The 19,804-nt window shown below is 34.3% G+C and overlaps 2 protein-coding genes across 2 annotated transcripts; both read left to right on the top strand.

The window, feature by feature from the left end:
- Nucleotides 1-233: 233 nt before the first annotated feature.
- Nucleotides 234-19,502, top strand: LOC113238708 (choline O-acetyltransferase-like; the record flags this gene model as incomplete). The annotated part of the gene is made up of 4 exons (XM_026475547.1): nt 234-657; nt 17,394-17,566; nt 17,674-17,854; nt 19,325-19,502. Coding segments are annotated over exons 1-4 (544 nt in total), but the record flags the coding sequence as incomplete, so codon positions are not given.
- LOC113238715 lies at nt 12,917-17,226 on the top strand. The gene is made up of 2 exons (XM_026475555.1): nt 12,917-14,428; nt 14,474-17,226. The coding sequence occupies exons 1-2, from the start codon at nt 13,026-13,028 to the stop codon at nt 17,196-17,198; spliced, it is 4,128 nt and encodes a 1,375-aa protein (XP_026331340.1). The 5' UTR covers nt 12,917-13,025; the 3' UTR covers nt 17,199-17,226.
- Nucleotides 19,503-19,804: the final 302 nt, after the last annotated feature.

Raw genomic sequence — 19,804 nt, 5'->3', positions numbered from 1 at the left:
ACCACGTTTCATATCGATCGGCAGAGTCCAAACTGCCTGCGGCAAACATTTTTGTTGCAATGTAACGTGCACTTAATATAGCCTAATGGAAACCTCCGCGTAGCCGCGTACGTCTATCGAAATCAATTTGCACGCCGCTCATACTTACTACAACCTTCACAGCCATCATTTAAAATCATACGAGTACAGTAAACCATAGCTGTATTTCAAATAACTACACATTTACAATTTATTCCTGTTCGTACAAGTTAACAAGATGTAATATAATACGGTACGTATTTCCCGTGTTATTAAGGATTTGTTTATATTTGTGTACACGACTTGGTCGAACATATTAATTATTCGGCAAATAATTTGAAACACTTACATTAAACTGTACATGACCAGTATATCATGTCGGGTGAATAGGGTTTTATGAAATCTAACCTAATTAGTTCTAATAAAACTTTATTTTCATTTCTCTAGAATGTTCAGCTACCGAAACTCCCCGTGCCGGATCTCCAGGCGACTCTAGACTCTTACTTAGACTTCGCGTCAGTGATCGTTGGTCCGCAACAGCTGGACACTACCAAGGCGCTGGTGCGCAGCTTTTCGGAGGAACTCGGCCCGCGGCTGCAGGAGGTGCTGCAGGATAGGCAAGATAAGATGGACAATTGGGTAAGACAATAGAAAGATTTCCTGAAAAAAAAACAATGTTTCGTCAGATAATGTTTGATTAGGTAATCTTATTGTCTTACTTTCCATTTCTCATCATTAAAAAATATGCAATTACGTATACTTACTTGAATGCGTATTTAATATTCAATATTGCTGTTTACACTCGTTGGGCTTCACAATAAGCATTATGAATTCAGACAATTTAGGTGTGAAATTGTGATTATTACAAAAAACAATGATAATGAAAACTTTGAAAACATAAACATTCCATCTGCAGGAGCAAGTACGCATAGCACGGTAGTCAGTCGCCTCTAATGCGTTGCACTGTACGTCGATTAGACGCAGCTTTTAATCACGTCAGAAGAAAATTAAAAAGGTGTTTATATGAATTGTATTTCCTTCTCGAATTTCTGTTACGCCAATAACCGTGTCATTACGTTTAGTGTTTCAAAAACTCCAAACTTGGCACAACTTCCTTTGAGCCTTATCGACGAGGAGCGCGTGACGTTGAAAAACAACGGAGTTTATTGTTAGCATGCAATCGTTTATTGTTCTCTCACTTTGGCAGCACCCGCCGCGAAAACAGCAAATATGCGCGCTAAACATAAAGTACTCGGTCTAAAATGAAAATCAACGCAGTGTGTCTGGCAGCGTGTGTGTTGGCATCAGTCGCGCCAGCCGCCGTCGCGGACCAGCACCTCGTAGACAGTCCAGTGCTCAAGAAAATACTGAAAACGGTAGACGAGGCACCCACAGACGAACACTTGCTGGACGTGACTTTGAGACTTTTAAAGGGTATTTGTGAATGCATGACAGAGACATTACTAGTGAAACAAGAACGAATCAGCCATGCCACATCTTATACGACTGAGACGGACCGCGGAACAGCGCAAAATACCACCTGGAAGGAGCTCGATCTCTACCAGAAAATTTATAACAACACATGTTTCAGTTTACGAAATGAGTTAGCTGTTAAAGTAGATGTAGACCATTTAGAGAGAACGAAGAATGAAAACGGTACGCAATCGTTTGTCAAGACGTGGAAATGCGGTAAACAACATGAAATTACCACAGAACGCATCGTCATGGCGAGTACCAGCATGTCCCCATTACTGGATGATAGTTTGAGGTCACAGTTGGACAATATCTTATTTAAAATTCTTATAGTAACAAAAGACTACCATACGTACAAGCTAAGGAGACACAATTTATTTGGTAGACATATACCAGTTACGCGTAATAAGAAAAAGCACTCCATCATCGTGATAGTCACTTTGCATCCGGGGCAAATTATGACACGTAATAGAAAAATGCCCAGTGAAAACATTGGTTCATTATCAGAAACAAATAGGGACAAACTTGATGAAATTGAATTAAATCGAACTATTTACTCTAAATCTGTTGTTGACATTGATATTTTCGATACAGATTTTAATCTCACGGAGAAAGAAAGTGACGGGAATAACAAAAATGTAGTATCTAAATGTGTCCTTCTTTCCATTTACAAATTTCTTACTGAAAGTGAAATTAATAATCATACGAAGGTGTTCAAACTACTACGTAGAAAAAAATCTATTAAAATTTATATAGAGGTCATGATGTCACAAGGGGATGGTAACTACAGTGGAATGTGTTGTGATGGCGACGCAATCACATCGTCTTGTACGCAACAGTATATAGCAAAACATTTGGACATAGATAAAGCGCAAGACAACGATCAGAACATGCTAAAAGTAAAACCAATACCGAAAATCGAAGAAAAAAATAGTGATTACAAGGATACAATTGCCAACATAAAAAACCTTTTAAAATTATATGACAGCGAGTTACAAAAAAGCACATATTATGGGAAACGAGTGGTTGTTGATAACAAACTGGAAGGTCCAAAACACGGCAGTCACGTTGGCGGTGACGCACGCGTGAGTGTTATCGATATATTTGCAAAACATAGAAGCGTCGCTGACCACGTAACTGAACCGATAAATCTTAATAAAGTGGAATTTGCCACTCAATTATTTTCAACGACAGCACCGACAGCTATTCAAAATATTTACACTTTTAAAGGTTTTTATGATGATGAACTATGGGATAATACCATACCTCAAGAAACAAAAACGATTGGCTCTAAAATCAGTTTTATTAAAGACGATGACGTAAATAAATTTCAAAAATCAGTTCCAACAAAATCCAACAATCACTTTTTAAACGTGAAGAAGAAATCCCCGAATAAAGAATATCTTGGGAATACTATTAAAAAAGAACATGTGTTACCTAAAGTGCGTACTACAAGAAGTACTGCAATTAAAGAAATACAAAATGATACAACCTTTGAAACTGAAAAACTCTCTAACATGATGGTAAATCACGAGTCAACAGATCAGATTTATCAAACATTGAATTCTTACGCCGTCATACCCTTAAATGACAGTTTAAAACAAACTATAGATACACAAACAAGCACTGAACATTCAAAAGACAATAAAGGTTCAAAAATAGATTATTTTCAAGAAGACAGTTATTTGTATGAAACAACGAAAAACCAATATCAAGAAAACATTGGCAATTCGGAAACGCGTTTTCAAAAGTCAAATAAAAATGTCATGCCTACTAATAAGAATCTAAACGATAAAATTAATACAATTACGCCAATTATTAATAATCATAAACTTATCAGCAAGGTACGGTTAGATTTAGAAACAGAAACTGAAAATGTTTTTAAGATTCCCAGAGATCATAAAACAACATTTGATTTTGTCGAATCATTGACAGAGGATAACAAGAGAATAACTAAAACACATACGATAAGTACTCAACAAAAAAATGCTGACCGTAATAGTAACTATTTATCACGAATTATAGACACTTCAAGCATGAAACAAAATTACGATAACGAACAAATATACGAGACTACGAAAAATTATAATGATGAAACCTCAACGGAAGTTAATTATGACAACACTGTTCACAATTCACAAGAAGATATATATTCTAGTGAGAAATATAAGCATGCAATCATAAATTCAATTATAGAAAGTATCCATCCACAACAGTTCATCGATTATAAAAATACTGGGGACTCTAACATGGACAAAGTATTATCAAATGAATCTTTACTATTGAAAAATAATGAAAGTACAACATATCTACCAGACATACATACTGATATTAGTTCAATAACAATTACGGAACCTTCAGCTGAATATGTTGATTTTTCTATAGGATCGGAAGAAAAACGTATAAACAAGTCTTTTGAAATACATTCTACTTACGATGATAACAAACACCTATCAGTTAACCTATTTGAGTCTTTGATTCCCTTAGACCCCGTTATTACATCTAACAATATCACTGAAAATGTTCAGTTCACCACAGATTATAAAATCTTGGCAGAAAAAGTAACAGAAGCTTCAGTTAAATTAAATGGCTATCTTGAAAATGACGATTTATCTGAGAAATACGATAATCCGTTGACTAACCTAACAGAATTTTTCTTTTCTATGCATAATGCAATAGAGAATGAATCGCAAGATCGTAACAAACTTTCGTATCATGCACAGGCAATTAAAACTTCACCCGTCCAAAATATAAATCCAATCGCCCAATTAGTTGATAAAAATCTATCAACAACTGAAAATGTTGTTGCTCTATCAATTATAAGTAAAAATCACGTGACATCAAATCCCAAACATTATAATAAAGACAGTTTTGAATATGCTACTATACCTGTTATTGTAGTACCTGATAATAATAGTGTGTTTGAAGTAAATTTTGACAAATCGCTCCAAACCGATGAATCTGGTAACAAAGAAAACTTAGACGATATCGAAAATTTAAATTTAGTTAATGGCTCTGTTGGTATAGTGTTAGAATCAAAAAATAAAATTCCGGTACATTTGACAGAAAAAAGTTCCGTTAAAATAATGGATAGCGTCACTTCCAATACTGAGTACACAAATATTGAACAGTTGGAATATATCACTGATCCGAGTTGGTTTAATTTAAACAAAAAATTGGGGACTACCAGTTCTAGCTCAGAAACGGTTAAAACCACTATCAACAGTGAAGTTACAGACAGAGATTATACCGTGACTATATTTAAAAATGGGGAAACTATTACAAGTAATAGAAATGATGAAACATCTAATTATATTACTGACAATAACGACAACACTGCTTTTATGACTGAAAAGCCAGATACTGCGACTGAAAACATTGAAACTGGTTTAGATGATAGAAATATAAATGAAGAAAACTCGTACGACACCACTGCAACGACGACCGCAATTATTGATTTTACAATGAAATCGGCATCAGTCATCTCTGTAGAAGATAAGAAAAAATATAATTTTGGAGAACATGCTGCAACTACAAATAAAGAAACGCCGGAAACGACTGGAGACGGAAATAAAATTAATTCTTCAGAACAAATGAGTACCCAAAAAATAGGTAATGATTATGTGGACGGGCCAGAATCATTAATATATGCACCGTTGTCACTTAAAAAAGTAGAACCTCTAGTGGCCGATAGAGAATCAACCCAGATCATTGAATTAGTCTCCACTACGGAAATATATACTGCGGGAGAAAATTTCGATAAAGTCCTAGAAATTTATACTCCAGAACCAATATTTCCGACGAATATGCAGCCTCCATTGAAAAATTTAAGAGGAAAACCGAAAAATGATGTAGCTTTGGCCGAAGAAGTAATAACAATGAATAAAAATGACGTTCAAGCTTCAGATTTTCATACATCAACTCCAACGGTACATTTAAATGTGGAACCGTTAGTGTATACGAAAGGAAAACATTTAAACAAATTAAAAGTAACTGCTACAACTGCACCAATAGAACCAATGAATTCAAAATACCTTATGTCCCGTGAAGAAGAAACAAATGACGTTGATAAAACGATAACAAATATAACTCAAGATACAAGAGGAAGCCAAGTAAATGCCTCAGTTACTCATGAACTACTGGTTCATAAAGAGCTTGGTCAAATACCAGAATTACATAAACCCACATCATCGTCAACAAATATAGAATTATTAATAACGAGTACAAATGGAAAATATATAGACGACTCCGTTACGATATCGGTGACAAAATACGAAGAGTCCACGACTATGAAAACATTGTTACAAGATACAGAATCTGTAATATCATTAGGGAAACAAGATATAGAAGTGATAGCTGGTACTACAACACCTAATACACAAAATACAACCGCAACGGAATATGTTGATTATTTTGTAGAATCCGGAGAAAAATATGTAAATAAATATTTTCAAATGTATTCAACTAATGACGATCAAAAATATCTATCGGCTAAAGATCATGAATCTGTGATTCCTCTGGAACCCATTACTATATTGCACAATGCTACTAGTAATGTCAATTTTACTACTAGTTATCAGAATGTGGAAATAAATAAAACAGATAATTCGGTTCTATTTAACCGCCATCCTGAAAAAACCGATAAAAATAAAATTTTGTCGGACGACGAGAATAGAACTTATATATTAAATAAAAAAAACAACAAATCCCAAGGTCCTTCAAAAAAAAATCATGGTATTATAAGTCCTATCACCAAAAATATAGCTACCAAAATATCAAACACATTTCCTCAAGTCTCTGAATTTGGTGTACCTAGTCTAAATGTTGAACCTCTACTAATCTACAGAGAGGAGAAACCAATAGTTTCAGCAGAGAAAAATATAACGGTAACGGATAAAGGTTTTGCTCAAAATTTGAAATCTCATACAATTGCACCAACGTTAGCAACAAATGCGCAATATTTGGAGAAATACAAAGAACAACAGCAAAATAATAGACCAATGTTAGTCAATGATGAAAAAACAGATATTAATGAAGTCATGTCTCCAGCTTCAGTATTTCAATTCGTCACCTTAGTCTCAACTATACCAACAAATGTAATACCTCTCTTCACCAGTAGAACAGACAAACTGGTGAATGGTTCAATTTCTGCTACTGGTACGAAAGTCACTTTGAATGATAAAAATTTAGTTCAAACATCGGAATCTCGCACAAAAGATCAAGTTGATACTATACATAAAATCGTAAATGGTTCTGCAATGGAACAAATCCAGATTAACGGTAATAAAGATTCTGTAGAAAGTGTTATTGAAACACTTGACAAAACAAGTACCATAACTTCCCAGGCAAAAGAGTTATATTCGAATCTGTTTTACACGGAAGCAGCATTTTTATACACAACCACAAACAGTCCCACAGAATCAAAAGTAACATCTTTGCTTACAAGTACCAAAACTACAATATCTTTTAACGAAGCAATTACAAAAAAAAATGACGCTGTAGATGAACAAATAAACGAAACTCATACTAGACCTTTAAATTTGTCCACTGAAAAGAATATGCGCGAAGAAAGAACTTCTACTATTGAAAATAATACGGTGATGAAGTATTATCATACAAAACAAAACGATTATACTCTAAAAAATCTGGAGTTTGATATGGAAGAAACGCTTTTTAATGAAATTGAAAAAGAGGAATCTGCTGAAAACAATAAAAGAATGAAAGAAAATTTAAATAAAAAAACGTTCGAAAATGACCCTAAAACAACACTACGAAACAGTATTAATCAACTTCATGTAACTACTAAACCTAATTTAGAAACCAGCACTCATAAACCTTTTGTAAGCACTATATTATCGAGTAGAGATGAATCAGTTAGTCTTGATGTTGAAAAAAATAATTCAGTGGAAATGTTGATAATATCAACGTTACCTTCTTTACCCGAGAGAATGCCACCAACGGAAGACATAGTAACAAAAAATAATTTAATAAAATTTCCCATAACGCTAAACGACAATGTTGCAAATGGATTATTTGTTTCACAAATTTCAGACAGATCTAAACTGGTGACAGACACACTAGACCATCTTAAAACAACTATCCATGACTCAGAAAACATTCTTACTAATGAAGTAGACAACACTACAAATGGTATAGCAGCTTCAAATTTAGGGTTTCGTCCAGGTTTTCAAGAACCATCTTATCACGAATATGTAGATAATATTACTAATTTAATTGAAAATAATAATAAATCTACTTTATCATACAAATACAATGAAAGCATAGACGAAAATGGAGTAATTATTTCGAAAATAAAACAAGGAGTAGAATTAAAACCATTAAATATTAGTGACGATATTTTAAACAAAATAATTCTTAATGACAACAGGCATAGAAACGCTAACATACAAAAACCAAGTTTAGGCATTCACAGCAAAAACCAAGGAGAAAATGATGAAAATATTATTAATCAAGAGAAAGAAATTGGTGGCAGAGAGCCTTTTATACAAAACATGACAGTAAATAATCTACAAACTAAATTACCCCAACAAACACACCAAACGCTTCAAAAGTTTTTATTATTTATTAAAAACTTACAAAACACACAAATAAATGGATCAAATTTTTACGCTGAAGGATACACAGAAAAAATCAAATTAGACTTAATTTCCACTTCTTTGCCGTCATCGGCTCAAGACAATTCCAAAGTAAATGAAGTAACGACATTGAAAAACGACAAAACTACGTCAGATTACGATTTCATTCAACAAAATAGTGATCCCAATGCAGAACTAGGTGGTAGACCAAATAATCTCGAGTTCCCAAAATTCCAAGGTCAAGAAGGTGAAGAGATGAATTTATTATCTATGTTACCTGTAAAAGAAACAACAGAATTGACAAACAAACATATTACGCTAAAAGACGATATTGAACAAGAAAGTAGTATCAAATTAGAACCACAAAGTGAAGAAAATATATTAGAGCACATCGGATCCAAATACCAAGAAAGTAAAACGCCGATTAATGGACTTACCGTTATTTCAGAAAAGAATTCCTTAACCACAATTGAAAATAACTTATTTGGAACGGAAACTTCGAAGTATCCCATAACAATCAATCCCAATATAAATAAAGTAATACAGTGGCCAAAAGAAAGAGGACGAGCAAAGAAACACAAGGAACAATTTGGTGATACAAAAGAAGAAACAGAAAGTAAAGATATTAAATCAGAAAACACGGAATTAAAAGATCAAGAAAATGACACTGCATATACTAAATTTACATTAATTCCACTGATTACTACTAGCGGTACGTCAGCAAAGTTGGAAGAAAATTTATCCCAAGTAAAAACTTCCAATTCTCCGCAATATATCTCTGAGAATTTGAAGGGAAACAAAATGTCTGCAATGAGAAACAAATTAGCTATACTTAAGAATAGTAATAAAATGAAGTTAGAAATTGAAACTACCGAAAAACAATATGAATATACAAACTCAAATGGACAAATAAACGAAACACTACTGACTTTAAATACTTCGACTCTAGAAGACATTAAAGCAGAAATAAATCTTGAGGACAACGGCATAACCACATTGGCAAATAAAAAGGAACAGGCTACGCTAAAGTTTTACTTTGAACATAACAATGAAACTAAGATGGACTTTAAAGCTAAAGAAAATAAATTTGAGTTTACAAACTTAAAAGATCAAGACGAAAAACCATATACTTTATCTACCATTATATCGAAAGAAATTAATACCGTAGTAAATTTTGAAGTAAATGAAACAGACACACTTTATAACGATTCTTTAGCTACTTTAAAAGATTATAATGAACAAAATAGAGGAACCAAGGTAGAACGAGGAGATAAAAAAAATGAATCCAAAAACACGAATTCGAAAAACCTGAAAAGTGAAACAATGGATAAAATATCGACCACTTTTGCTAAAAATATTACAGCTGGTATATCAGCCAATCTAGTAAATAAATTATCTAAAACAGAAAGTACTACAAATGTAGCGAAACCGATAGATGTACCCAATAATGATGAATTTATGCTTCCTCTTCAAGCAACCAAAGATATTCTACATGCCTTATCTACCTCAACTTCACAAGAAATTAAATTTGAAGTCAATTATTTGAATGAATTCACTACATCGAACAACGATACAACTGAACCAAAGGATTATACTGAACAGGAAAATAAATCTGAGCAAACAGAGTTGAGTAAAATGGAAATTACCACATGGAGAAATGAAAACAAAGAATTTACGCTTGAGGACCATATTACACAAGATTATGCAACCAAGACAGAATTAGAGGCTAAAGAGAATGAGTCCAATTACAAAGAGTTTAAAAACCAAGAAAATGAAAAATGGACTCTGATATTTGCGTCAAGTGCAAAAAAAAATACAGCTGAAGTAATGAAAAACTTATCTAAAATAGAAACTAGAACATATGTAACACCTAAAGGGACATATTTACCGAATAACTATAAATTCACTCTACCTGTTGCGGTGACAGAAGATATACTGTATGGTTTGTATACCTCAACACAAGAAGAAATTAAAAAGGAAATCTATTCCGGAGCAAATGAAATTATCACTCTGAGACACGAAGACAACACTACTTCTCCAGAATATCGTATTAAAAACGATAATGAAATCATGGTCAAACAAGAAGCTAAAAAAAATATGTCTACAGAATATACAAAGTTGCAAAACCAAGAAAGTGGAAAAAACAATGAGACACCAATTTCTACTGCAAAAGAGACAACAGCAAGTATATTAGCCAAGGTAATGAAATATCCATCTACAATAGAAACTGGAATAAATATCACAGATGTACCTTACTATGATAAATTTACATATCAACTTGCAGTTACAGAGGATGTTATTAATGCCTTATCTACCTTGAATCAACAAGATATGTTAGAAGTCAATACTGAAGAAAATGTAATTAACACATTGTCAGTTATTCTAAAAGATCAGGTAGAACAAAAGAAATCAGAGTTAAAAATCCAAGAAAATGAAATGCTAAATTCAATGTCCTCATTTGTACCGGAAGAAATAAAAACGGAAAATAAATTCGAAGTAAATAAAATAACCACCATGGTAAATGAAGTGCCTGTCCAACAAGATCAAATTGAACAAAATCATGGAAATAACACATCCAAGAATATAGAGTATAAAAACCGACTAGATGAAAGACCACAAGCAATTTCTACCTCTATTTTTAATGAGATGACTAATACACTAGCTACTTTAGTAGACGATATACATAAAACACAAACTACAACAGATGTAAATGAATATTCATCTACAAGGATATATAATTCAGACGTGGTAAATAATGCTGACATTACTCTACCGCTTTCAGTAACAGAAGATACATTTACATCGAAAATAATGGAAAAAGTGACAAACATCAAAATGACATCAGATATTGAACATGTTGATCAAGGAAATGTGCTAAATAATCCTGGCTTTGCGAACAATAATGAAGTAAATAATATTAAAATGTTTCCGAAACCAAAATATGTTATTCTAGGTGACTTCACAGTAGTTATAAGAATAAAACCAACACTGTCAATAGATATTGAAAATAAAAAAGAACGAAATATAGGAAGCTTCACTCTGGATTACAGCAAACGAAATCACGAAACTTTTAAAAGTGTAACAAAAGAACCTATTCGTGAAGGTAATGTAAACAATATAGACGTAAATTCAAACTTTTTTAATGACGAAAATGCTCGAATTAGTTCCAACTCATTAAACAGTGACGATAATAACGTATTTAAGCCAGCAAGAATAGAAGAAGTTGTAACAACGACCGATTTTGGTAGTGAAGATGGTAAATTTAAAAATATGTTGACAACAGGCTTACACGAAACACTACCAAAGCCAATTGAGGACAAAAATAATATTAATAAAAAAACTATTAACATTATTTTAATGGATGATTCTGTGTCAAATAATATCGTGTCATTAAACGCTGAAACTGCCGTTGATAAAATTTCATCAACTAAATCCTTATTGTTAGGAAAGAAAAACACGGAAAGCCCTATAAATAGAGAAGAAAATATATTGAGTATTAAAGCTACTACTACCGAAAAACAACATTTTATGAGGAAAACAGTTCCACAGAAAATTTCTAAAGAAGCCTTCAGCAATCTTATTACTGATCCACGAATAGTGGAAGATTACCATGGAACGGTACCAGTTACAGTGAACATTCCTTCAAGGGGTACAGAAAAATCAACACTACTAAATCTAGGTGAAGAGACTATAAATTATGTAGAAAGTGAGAAGGAGTCATTTACAATTACATTACCTAAACCCCTATTTGAAAAAGTAAAAATGATGGGACATTTAACGTATGAACCACGTGCAGATTTAAACGAAAAACACTTCACAAATGCAGAAGATAAACATGTCATTACTAATGGCTTTTTAAAAATGGCCAACACAAATGTTGACTTTGAAAGTACTATGAAAAAATATAATGTGTCAATATCTGCCCTTAAGCAAAACATTGACCATAAAAACGGTATAAATGAAAAAGAAAATATTTTCACAGACACCTTAAAGCCGACAGAAAAAATATTGCTTCAAGATACTGATACTCACGATATTCAAAAAAATATTGTAATTAAGAAATCAAACACAACAAGAATGAAATATCCAACTTTAATCTATTCTCCAGAAAGTTATTTAGATCATCGCTTAAATATAGAAAATAGCAATTTGGGATCTAACCATGATAGTTTAGCATCGGAAACAAATGATTCATTGCAAAAAAAATATTCAAACGAAGCCAATGAAGTGCTGTCTGAGCTGTCTGCGGTTTTGAACTCGAATTGCAACAGTACAAATAAGGTCCTACCGTCGGAAATATGCTATACAAATATTTTGGCGAGCATTGAGCATGGCAATAACAATCTTTCGAGCGATGATCCAGAGATTGCAACATCAAGACACATAAACGTTCCTGAAGGCAAAGCATTAACAACCTCGGAAGCGGAAAATACATCCTCCAAATCACAAAAGACATCACCTATTGCAAAAAAAATAATGTCAAAAGGTTTTGCAAATCCAACCCAATCAGACTCTCATATCACCCAAGTTAAAATATCAAATTTAACTACATACGCTAAACAAATGGATCCAAATAAAAAAAGTAGCCAACATGACACGTATAAAACTGGACATAGCGAACCATTACACTTAACGGTACTTGACAAAATTTCACCTGTAAATTCGGAAAATACTAAAGACGATGATTTTAAAAAAGCAATCGTAATTGCAAGTGCTTTTAAGAATATGGATATTTTACTTAGAAAGTCGGGAGAAAGTGTGTCCCATCAAGAAAACACTAAATCGTTAAATGCTGAATCCAGTCCAATGAAAGTAGAGTCTCTAACAAGGATACTAGCAAATAAAGCACCGAAAAATAGGTATAATGCCGCGGTAGTGGCAAATAACACAAATAGTTCACTGGGTCTAAATGACAGCAAAATTTATTATATTCCGTTCATGTCTAATGCCGCTTTCAATAAACCAACTTCAGAAACTTATTTGAATATAACGGATTACATGGCCAATGCAATGAAACAAGAACAAGTTTCAGCAAACTTAAAAATCGAAAATGAAACCAACAATAACTTAAATACAGAAAAAAGCTTACATCCAAAAGACAACAAAATTCAATCAATATCTTTTACACTTAATTCAAACATGAAACCACAAAGTTACAAAATTAACGAAAACTTGTATGATCCTACTGACCCAACCCGAATTGCATCTATTAAAGAACACAAAGCATTTGATGGCAATGACAAAATAGTAAATATTAAACCAGTGGAGAATGATGTGGTATCGAAAACAAAAGCATTTGAAGATGTTACTTTCATTAAGACAAAAGAAAATAATAACATGACAGAATCTCTAACGACCTTCGACAAAACATTTAATAATTCTGCATTAGAATTTACAGACGCAAATCCATCGTCATCTCCGGTGAAATATGAAAGAGTAAAAATTGACAATGATACAGACTTTCAAGAGAAAAGAGATTTTCTAAATAACATTAATAAAAGCGATGATAGTATTAATTTGAAACGTAATAAATTTATGAGTATGGATGAGATAACGCCGTCCACTATTCAAATATCAACGATTATTACCAAAAACATATCTGAATCTTCAGAAAATTACGCTGCTTCGAGGGCTATTAATTTAAAAACATCAGTTCTCGTAAATAAAATCACAAGGGCTTTACCTAAAGATGAAGAATTGGACCATTATGGGTCCAAAGCCATAACACACGAAAATGACCCCCTAAATTTGAATAATATTCTTATTGAAAATGAGAGTACTAAAAGTAAATACGTTACTCTTGTTCTATCTTATGGATACTCTCCACAACTTTTTACAAAATCAATATCATCAAAAGAATTAAAAGAAGCTGTAACAAGTCCAGTACCAAAAGCAGAGATTAAACAATTTTTCATTACGCCTGATAAGATTTCAAGAGGTAGTGTTTACTTTCCTGCACCTACTAAAGCTGCACATGAAGTCACAAAAACACCTATAAATGCTGAAACCGGAGAACCTTACTTACTTCGAACGGATATTCAAAATCTTTGGAATTCACTTCAAGATATGACAGATAAAAGCGCCGAACGTACCGTTAATACAATTCAAACAAACCAGCCAGTAAGTAACGTGGGAACTGTTAAGACTCTATTGCATACTGGCAAATTACCTTCACCCACGACTGAGTTAGATGTTAATTATCACTTGAGAGCATCCAGTACTAAGGATTTCAAATTGAGTCAGCAATCGTATACACAAATACCAGAATACTTAGGTAATTATGAAACTGTCAAGCATTTACTTACAAATGCAGAGGTAATACAAAATTCAAGTAAAACACAAATAACAAAAGGATATGTGCCAATCATGATATTGACACATACTCCAATAAACTCATTAATAAGAAAACCAGTCCATAATATAACTCAAGTGAATACAACCTACAAACCCTTGTTACGTACAGGATTAGACTGGTATACAACTAAACTAAACAGACAAACTTTCGATACTGAGTCTGAAAAACGAAATGATTATTCATCTATATATAACTATAAGTCTAACTTAACAAAACATATTAATGAGAGTTCTACCTCTGGAGGAAACATAGAAGGGTACGTTGTCTCAAAATTACATTTAGTGCCAGAAATCATGGAAAGAGTCACCCACAACGATAGTGTGGCATCAATGATGCCCGGGAAAGAAGAAACTATGTTAATACAAAGATTATACTCAAAAGATATGAATAACGGTAAACCAGATATGTACAATACGCTCACTAATGCATATTCCACTGCCAAAAAGGATAAAGAAAGTATAAAAAATAGTACTCCCATGGAACAAAGTTTTGTAGATGATAACAAATATGAACACTATGTATTAGCAACCAATATGCTAAGATTTTTTTTACAAGCAACACATTCATATTCCAATATTCGACCACCAACTACTACAGTACGTAGCACTGTGGAAAGTATTTCGTATTCTACACTATCAGACGAAACTGTTACGAGAAGTACGAAAAAAATCAAGAGACACCGAAATACTAAACATCCAAAAACTAATGCCAATACGACGACAGGACCGCGAAGGACAACGATCAGAAAGAAACGTCGTCGTACCAGAAAAAGAATTGTCTACAATACATATGAGCCAACAATGTACGAAGATCTAGAGATGGCTTACACAAAGGAACTTCGGAAAAAAGTCACACAGGTAGAGCCAACTCGGGCAAATGGTGAAGAGGAATTCGGTGAATTATTGAAATCTTCAGATCATGTACACATTGGTGATGTCACTGCGATTCTGCCATGGCCAGTATATTTCCCAACTCCCAGTACTACTCGGCAACTCAACGTCAGAGGAAAATTAGAACTTTCTCACATATTAAGGCAGCCAAAGCGAAAGAATGCAGACAGTACTTCAAATAAATCGATGAACACAGTTGGAAATATGAATATGAAAGTAAAGCCAAGACCAACACGGCTACGTGTTTTTAGCGCTTTGTACAAAAACCACATGGATACAACAGAAAGAATGACAAGTTTGCCAGGACCTCGTATTGACAGTGTACCAGTAACTGTTTCCATGTTGGGCCCAAAATCTACACATTTAGTTAAATTCAATCATTATGAGACGGTTACTACAATGGAGCCTACCAGATTATTGAAGGATGAAATACATAATAATATGAAAACAATTCCAGTACAACCAATACAAATTATTTTCCATAAAAGCTCTGTTCGCAATGCGTTCACAAGTACACTACTTCCGCCAGAAACACCAAAACCAAGAAAATTTATTTATCGATTGGCAACGCGAAAGCCAGAGAGAAAACTTACATTCTACCAAGGATTCGGAAAAATATATGAAAAACCTACACATTTTCCCATGTTTGGAGATATATATATGCGCACCGCCGACACTACAAAGAATGTAAAGAGCCCGACGATTCATAACAATATTACTAAGGCTGCTAGAAATGAGAACAAAATGGCCGAGGACAAAATTACTGCTTTTATGAAAGCCACTCGTGCCAGTAATATGAAAATTCTTTTGTTCCGTAAAAATGATCCCAAGGTCAGCAAAATAAATCAGTTTCAAACTAAGAAAATAATGACAGACATAACGTATTCTCCATATGTAAAACGGGGTCCAACAGCAACATTTGCAGCCAAACGATTTCAGCTTAGTAAAAAGAAAAAAATCAAAATGGGTGTGAGCGGAAAGAAACCTTTAAGGACTAAGTTTGCGCCCAGTAATGTCGAGGTTGAAAGTGCAATTGACACAAATGTAGATTTCGCTAAAAAAGACCACATTTCATTAAATTCACAAAAAAAGTCAGACGTAATTAAAAAAGTGATAAATAAATCTCAAAGAATTAAGGGAATACTTATGGACCCTTTAGATCCCAGCTATAAAACTATGTTACTTCCCGAAAAAGTAATACCAAAATTCAAAGTAAAAAAGGTACACTACAGTGTAGTTGAAAAGAATTTATTGGCGACGAACCGGAAAGAGTTATTATTCAATAATATGATGACCACTGCAAGGATAAATTTCTTTGATGAGTTAGCAGCTAGAAATAACATCCAAACTTACACAGTCCATAGTGCGAAACCTTTACTGTCAAGGCAAATATTGCTGCGGCCCAAATTCGCAAATATTGACAACGTAGTCAGAATAACACAAATGCCACCATTTGAGACTACGAAGAAATATACACACTCCAAATTAAACGCAATTGACTTCTTCGAGCAACACAAACCTGCCGTGTTGAATTTGTTGCAAAACAAAAAGGAATTCAGAGCTTTAGCACCAAGCACGTGGGATAATAATGTGAATGTTTTGGAAAAGCCCCACTACTTTCCAATAATGAATGGAATCAATTCGGAGAGCAAATATAGAATGCCAACTAGGGGGTTTCTAGTTCCTGAAGGGAAATACTTTCTGGAGTCGTCAATGGAATCGTTCAGAGAAGCAGCAATGGCAATGCCTTCTCCAGCACCTACACGTTACCAAATGCACTATGTGACACCGTTGAAGCCTCGGCGTTCGCGACGAACCATATACTTTCTTAGCCCGACAGCGTCTTACATACAATATTTTAAGTGATTTTGTAATACGTAGCAATAAAACTATTTGTCATTAAAGTTATTTTCATTCCAAAGGTTCTATTTCTGTCTTAGCATTAATTTCACTGAACACGGTATGTTGGACATTATTACTATTATATTGCATTTTTGTTTGATTACCTTATAATGGTCCGTGCTGTGTAAACTCTTGAGCATATTTGATTTTTTTTTACAGATAACCGATTGGTGGTTGGATGACATGTACCTAAAGGTCCGCCTGCCTCTGCCGATCAATTCCAATCCTGGTATGGTGTTTCCGAAACGGCACTTCGCAAAAATGGAGGAGGTAGCAGATCTTGGCGCGCTGTTCATCGACGACCTGCTCGATTATAAAGAGATGTTGGACAGGTAAATTATAGGTGGAATTTTCTGTAGCTGCCTCCGAGTCAGGTCAATTGATCTTGATATATCCACATTAAGCATTTTAGGTTTTAACTGATAGCTTTTCGTTATAGAGGAGAGCTTCCGCTGGAACGAGCGACTAGCCGCGAGAAAGGTCAGCCTTTATGCATGGAGCAGTTCTACCGTCTGCTGGGTGTGTGCCGCGTTCCAGGCGTGGGCAAAGATCGCTTGGAACTGCCAGCGATGGCCGAGAGGGAAAATGAGGAGCTCGTTGTAGTCGCTTGCAAAAACTATGTAAGTTTTATTACCATACACCTTTTGAGCCCTGATTTATTATCTCTGGTAGTTCCTTCAGAAAATAACTATTGCGATAATAACCAATTGTGAGGAAATAGATTTATACGCTTAGAGCATACAACACGGGAGGCGCCATCCATAGGCAGTCCCCTCTGTCAAAGTACGAGTAAAAAAATACTACAACACAATAAAAACTACTTTTGAATAGAGATTATCCATTTCAAACATCGAATTCATGAAATTAGTCGTCTTGCGCCGCACAAACTTGTAAGAAAAGCTCTACTATATCCGCTCTAGGCAAAGAGGGACTTTTGTTTATATGTGATAAAGTGACACAACTCGATATTGAATTTGAGTGCACCTCTTTGCTTGTAGTAGTATATCCTCCCTCATCAAAGAATAGCAGAAAGTTTTGTTTGACAAATAATGCTTACAGCGTCTCCCTTGTCACTACTATACGTGATAGCAAAAACATTCAAAGCAATTATATTACTAGACATGTTTCGTTAAGAAATTAAAATAACAAATTAAACAATAATCTCAGTTAATTATAAAGAATTTTCTTTTTAAAACATATAAATAAATAAATAACACACACACTCATGGCCCCGCACTAGGGAAACCCTGTATCGCGCGTACCATGGACACACACATAGAGGTAGACAACCAGAAGTTACACCCAAACTCACGAGAGAAATAAATGTGCGCCGTGCAAATAATTCTCCCGGCCCGAAAATCGAACCCGGGACCTCTGCGTAGCAGTCCAGCGCGGTAACCGTTCGGCCACAGGCAGTTAAAATATATTAATTGAATTGCTAAGGCGGAAAATTTTACCCAACAACGAATCCAATAAATCCCAGAAAGGTGGAACTAATCAAAACTTAAGCAAGTATTAAGTTTAGTAATAAAGCTCTGTACCGACTACGGGTAAGTATAATTAAGTTGGACTGTTAGGACTAAGTAACTAAGTTACGGTTGATTGGAGGATCATTGAAGGTCGATCACTTAGCGACACACCTACTTATTGGATACGTAGCCACAATAAAAATAAAATAAATACCTAATCGTGTTACAAGTGTGAGTTGATTATTGGTAATCCTTGGAATATTACATACTACAATAAATTTAGTTGTACCCTCACGGTTCATCCTTCGGACTAACACTCCGTCCTTATGTCATTGATATACCACCCGAAGCGTTTTGTGCTTTGAAACAAACTCCTAACGGCGGATGGTACCGCGAGTCGGTAGGCGGGATCTCATCATTGAAAGAGTTGAACTGTTTGGCTTGGCCAGTTCTAACATTAATTTCACTAAAATCACGAAGTTTTACTGCCATAATATCCAATTATTTATTGTGAAATTACTTCACTGGTTTGTTATAAGTAATTATATTAATACAAAGATCGAACACTAAGAAAAATTCTTTTGTTCGAACAAAATAGCAGACCTTTCGAACTTGTTTCAGTTCTATCCGATTCCCGTGAAAGCCGCAGACCGCGGGCGTTTAACTGCTGGTGAGATTCAAGCCCAGCTATTGCACGCTATGGTGGATGCGGCAGGGGCTCCGTTGGCTCCGAAAGTCGGCCTGCTCACCGGTATGAACAGAGACCAGTGGGCACGAGCCAGGGAACAGCTCGCTAAAGGTACTGTGTGAAGAAAATGTTTGGTATAGATAGTCCACAAAATAAATGTATTTAACGAGAGGTCTCTTCATTCGTTCCCATGAAAGTTGTAGACCCATGAGACCAGCGAGAAACGTATGCAGTCTTATTCAGATTACATTTTAATAAAGTGATATTATCCAGTACCATATTTAGGAACAAATATTTTAGGCCGTGGTCACGGAATTAGTTTTAAAGCTAAATAATATGGGTTAAAGTATGAAATTGCCGATTTGTACTGAAAATCTAAATTGTTTATTTTTTAAATTTTTAACAAATTTATT

This window comes from Hyposmocoma kahamanoa, unplaced genomic scaffold (assembly GCF_003589595.1).
Source record: "Hyposmocoma kahamanoa isolate Upper Pololo Valley unplaced genomic scaffold, ASM358959v1 106259, whole genome shotgun sequence".
In the NCBI taxonomy this organism is placed as follows: Eukaryota; Metazoa; Arthropoda; class Insecta; order Lepidoptera; family Cosmopterigidae; genus Hyposmocoma; species Hyposmocoma kahamanoa.
Note: the sequence above shows the minus strand (reverse complement) of the source record. Positions and strands in the feature narration are given on the sequence as shown.

Coding starts and splice junctions, on each gene's coding strand:
- LOC113238715 (XM_026475555.1), top strand. CDS start 13,026: ATGTCTAATGCCGCTTTCAATAAACCAACTTCAGAAACTTATTTGAAT. Junction 14,429..14,473: donor CAAAATTCAAGTAAAACACA/AATAACAAAAGG, acceptor GACACATACTCC/AATAAACTCATTAATAAGAA.